The sequence below is a fragment of the Poecilia latipinna genome, unplaced genomic scaffold (assembly GCF_001443285.1).
Source record: "Poecilia latipinna isolate Pla-1442-1.1 unplaced genomic scaffold, P_latipinna-1.0 Scaffold3529, whole genome shotgun sequence".
Classification (NCBI taxonomy): domain Eukaryota; kingdom Metazoa; phylum Chordata; class Actinopteri; order Cyprinodontiformes; family Poeciliidae; genus Poecilia; species Poecilia latipinna.
The window spans coordinates 39299-44298 of record NW_015116145.1 but is presented as its reverse complement, the minus strand read 5'-3'; the positions used below and the strand labels follow the sequence as shown (position 1 = coordinate 44298).

The window sequence follows — 5000 nt, the reverse complement described above, 5'->3', positions numbered from 1 at the left end:
TGCAGTGTGTGTGTGTGTGTGTGTGTGTGTGTGTGTGTGTGTGTGTGTGTTGCAGTGTGTTGGAGTGTTGGGGGGTTAGGTATCAAACTGGGAGGAAACTGGTTTCCTGTGAAGAAGCTCTCAGATTCATATTGTCTGTGATCTGCCTGATTATGCAGAGAAACATTCGAGTGTCGGAGCAAGAGCAGATTGATGTTCGCACACAGTGAGATGCACGCGCGCACACACACACACACACACACACCCAGAGAGAGCGGCAGTGTTTATGAAGTCAAAAGAAAGCCGTATTATTACAAGTGTTTCGTTGTTTCGCTGCCAGATGACGAGATTCTCACAGAGGGTTAGGGATGACATCACTGAGGAGGAAACCAATTATTACACACACACATGCACACACACACACTCTCTCTGATGCTTCAGGTTCAGCAGCAGAATATAAACTCTAATCAACTCAACAGGGGAAATAATAACAAGAAGATAAAAGTCTAAATTAATCCATCAATAATCTGAGAAAATGAAGCGCGTCTCCTTCCCCTGCTGCACCGGTTCTGACCCAAAAATGGCTGACACTTGGTCCAGAACCAGCAGATTCAATGGCATCAGCAGAAAAGGCCAGTTTCCAGTTCTGATCCAATCAGATTCCTAAAGAATCAGGAACATTTTATGAAAAGAGAAAGCAGAGGAAGCTGGTTTATGGAACATTTCCAGTATTCCTAGTACAGAAACTGGTTTAGTTGTTCTCCATCCAGATGTTTTGATCTTCTATTAATCGGATTAGTTATTGAATTGATGATGTCATTATTTATCAGTTCCTCGGATGTTCTCTGTCTGAATGAGTCTGTGACCTGCAGTTGAGGTCAGACAAGCTAACAGCCGGTTAGCTGCATATTTACTGCATGGAGATCAGCAGAAACACACACATGTTGGTTTTTATAGAAATCTGATAAGATGGTGGCTGATAATCGTGTGTGTGCCAATCTCTTTTCTTGCCACATGGCTGCACTTCCTGATTACCTGATTTCACTGTTTCAACCGTCTTGTTTACCAATGGGCTTAACGCACGCACGTGCACATGCGGTGCTGGTCTGGACGGTAACAGCCAGCGATTTTTTTGATGGCTCTGTTTCATTTACAGGATCCTCCACACAGCGCCTCCTTTCCATTAGAGCAGGAACTGCAGCTAAAGGGCCCAAAGCTAAGGGTACTAACGGCTGACCATGACCTGCTGTTCAGGGTTAATGAACATGTGAGCGCGGCGTGGCACTGATGTTAGCTCAGTAATGACAACTACGTCTTCAATAAGCTGGAAGCAGAACCAGTCTGAAGAACCTGAACCGGACCGGAACCACCGAGTTATACCAGCGATCCAGTTTGAGCTCCTTAGCAGGAAACATCCTCAGAATGCGTGTGTGTGTGTGTGTGTGTGTGTGTGTGTGTGTGTGAGACGTTAAACAGCAGAGTCAGTAGATGATTATCAGCCTGAGCAGCCGACCAGAACGCTCACTGATGGAGACACAGAACCACTAATCGCTTCCTCTGCCAGAGGTTCTGAAGGTTCTTCAGATTCTGGGTGGTTCTGTGCGGTACCCTGCGGTTCTGTACCTTGGGCAGCCTCTCAGGGTCTCCGGGGTGACGGGGGATGACCTTCTGTAACCTCTGGAAGCCGTAGTCGATGGTTGGCTCATTGAGCGCTGAGGGAGAGGAAGAGGAGGAAGGTCACTAAGGTTCTGCATATACTGGTGTCAGTAGTGGTCTAGTTGAAGTTCAGAACTGGGACACCTGTGATAACTGACACTGTGTGTCTGTTCTGGTGTGGGTTGATTCTGCAGTCTTACTGACCTCTGACCCAACATCCCTGTTTACATTCTCTCTCAGGCTGGAGGTATCAGAACCTCTGCAGTCAGTGAGGAACCAGAGGTTCTGATGGTTCTGTTCAAGTCACAATGAATCATAGTCATCTGTACAGGGGAATTTTTCTGCCATATTTCGAAAGCACAGATTTTCTGTCTCAAAAGCAGGACTTCATGTCTTTCTTCTCAAAACTTGTAATGCTTGAACTCCAAACTTCTGTTCTCTTTCAAATATTCACTCTGCTTTCTCAAACCTTTTTCCTCATGCTCAAAACTTGTGACTCCGTTCGCGCTTGGAAAAGAAAAGTACCGTCCCCTGGCAACCTCTCAGCCAATAGAATGGAAGTGTTAGACTGGGTGTGTTTGTTTCCTTCTAGTGGGTGAACCTGTGTGGCTACCAAGTGCAAGAAGTCCTGCTAACCCAAACCCTTTCAGACTGAAAACGTGTGCTCTCAAATTATAGCAGAAAAACCACCAATAGGTCAAAATTCTAGAGGAACTTTGTTATCATCTCTGAGACTCAATCTTGATTTTTATTTCCTGTCAGTGAACATTACAGCTAAAGCTGGTTGGAGGCGATAAATCAGAGCATCAGTGAATGCAGCAGAGCTGGAAGTGTGTGTGTGTGTGTGTGTGTGTGTGTGTGTAGGTGTGTGTGCGCATGTGTGTGCGTGTGAGAATCATAATCCCGTCTTGGTTCAGCTGCATTTAACAAGCTTTAGACTGACTGTCCTATACATCATCACAGCCTGTTACTGAGTGTGTGTTTAGTGTGTCTGCGTGTGTCATTGTGTGTGTGTTCAGTCCTTGAAGGCCCACAGGGCGGAACCAGCAGCAGTTCAGAGTGTGTTGTCTCTCCTGATGTGTGTGTTATCGGTGACCTTGTTGATGTTGTTCACTTTGTTATCGGCTGTTTCTCTTCAACCTGCTGCTTCCCGCTCAGCTGCTCTGAGGAGCCATTATTAAGGGATGTCTGTTTCTCTCAGGTCTGACTTGGTGGAAATGGACCGCCCTGCATTGGACTCTGCATGTGTTCGTAGTTTATTGGTTTCTGGCAGGCCTAACTGTATTGTAAGGGTTTGCTGGGAACGTCTGGCAGTTAACTCCCACCATCAGGAGAGCGTCGAACATGTTCCAGAGGAGGTGGGAACATGGAGTCCAAGTGGGCCATGCTCCATCATTGGTGCTGTGGCCGGTCAGTGCCTGTCGCGACAGAAACACTTGAACCTGCTGGTGGATATCGGTGGTGAGGGTGTTCTAACAACAGAGGATCACACTCCTCAGCCTTTGTGGTAAGGTCTATTCAGGGGTTCTGGAGAGGAGAGTCCACTGGATAGCTGGACCTCGCATTCAGGAAGAGCAGTGTGGTTCTAGAACACTAGGCCAGCTATAGACCCTCAGGAGTGTCCTTGAGGATTCTGAAAGTTTGCCCAACCACTCTACATGTGCTTTGTGGTCTTGGAAAAGGCATTGGACCGTGTCCCTGTGGGGGGTACTCTGATGGTCTGAGGTACCAAGCCCTTCCCTGTGTGACCGGCGCCAGAGTCTGGTCTGCATTGCTGGCAGAAAGTCAGGCTCATTGAACTCTGCCAAGGCTGCCCTTTGTCAGTCACTGTTCATAACATTTCTAGGCACAGCCAACGTGTTGAGGGGACCCGTTTGCAGATAATCGGGTTCTATTGGCTTCAGTAGGCCATGAGCTACAGCTTTTACTGCAGCGGTTTGCATCCGACTGTGAAGTAGCAGGAATGAAGATCAGTGTTTCGAAACCCAAGGGTCTCAAGCCAGAAAAGGGTGGTGGAGAAGTGGAGGAGTTGAAGCATCTTGGAATCTAGTTTGTAACTAATGAAGACATGGAGCAAGAAATGGATCAGCGGGTTGGCATAGCGTCTGCAGTGAAGTGGGCGCCGTATCGGTCTGTCATTGTGAAGAGAAAATTGAGTCAAAAGGCAAACTCTCGATTAACCGTTCAATCAACATTTCTACCCACATCTATGGTCATGAGACTGGAATGAGTTTCCTCTGCAGGGTGTCTGGGCTCTCCCTTAGAGATACAGGCTCAGTCATTCAGGAGGAACTGAGGTTAGAGCCGCTGCTTCTCCACATGGAGAGGAGCCACTTCAGGATGTTCTGAGATATTCAGGTCCCTCCGGAAGACCCATCACTGGAGGGACGATGTTCCTCTGCTAGGAACGCCTTAGGATTTCCCTGGAGAAGCTGGATCAGAAGGCTGGGGAGAGGGAAGACTGGGTCTTCCTATTTGGGCTGCTATTCCGGCAACCCAACCCTGGACAAGCGGAAGAAAATGGATGGATGGTCTCTGAAACAATTTTTGGAAAAATGATCTTGAAAACCATTCTTTGGATGGAAATTTGGCCAAAACATCTAAAGTCCTGTCAAATCATCTCGGCTGCTGGATTCTTAAGAAGCAGCAGAGCAGTCATTCTTCGCTCGATGGTCCCACTTGTTGGTCAGAGCCAAGCCTCAAATTCATGTTTCTGTTTTATTTTTGTTTTTTGTTTTTTTTACTTTTATGACTCATTAAGCTAATTTTGTTATGCCATCTCTTAGATCCAGATGAGCTGCTTTGAATCAACACTGGAACCCTTCCTTTCAAGATCACATCCACAACTGCTCCTCGCCCAACCAGGCTCCGGACAGGGGCGCTGCCAGAAATCTTGGGCCCCCTGACAAAAATTTGTTTGGGCCCCCCTGACCAGCTGCTGTTACAATTTTTTGAGTCTATTTGACCCATAAAAAGCGTCACAATTTTAAAGGCCTGCATCTGTCTTGCTTTCTGTGGTTCAATACTGATAATTAGCACAATATTTACTGCTCATGAATTTAACATCCAACAGTCCACATCCAATATGCAAGTAGGTTGCTGAAATTTTTTCTATTAGATACTGAAATGTCTCCCCATGAGCAACAGTCAAAAGCAACGTGCAAAGTATACATAAAGTAATCCAGACTTCTCAAAAATGCTATGTAGTTGCATTTTATTCAGGCTGCAGTACATAACTTTAATAAAAATATGTTTTCTCCATATTTGTTAAAGCTGTCATGATGTAGCAGTTTGTCATGAGACAGATAATCTGTGAAAACAATCAATCTCCTCCATCTCCTTCCTGAATTACTGGTTAAAGTAAT

The 5000-nt window shown here is 46.2% G+C and overlaps 1 protein-coding gene across 1 annotated transcript in view; it reads right to left on the bottom strand.

Moving 5' to 3' along the window:
- Positions 1 to 1485: 1485 nt before the first annotated feature.
- LOC106941171 (transcription factor COE3-like) overlaps positions 1486 to 5000 on the bottom strand; it is a 39969-nt gene continuing 36454 nt past the window's right edge. Inside the window, exon 11 of the mRNA XM_015024114.1 lies at positions 1486 to 1691. Within this exon, the coding sequence (XP_014879600.1) occupies positions 1501 to 1691 (191 nt within the window). The 3' untranslated portion in view covers positions 1486 to 1500. The remainder of the gene's footprint in view (positions 1692 to 5000) is intronic.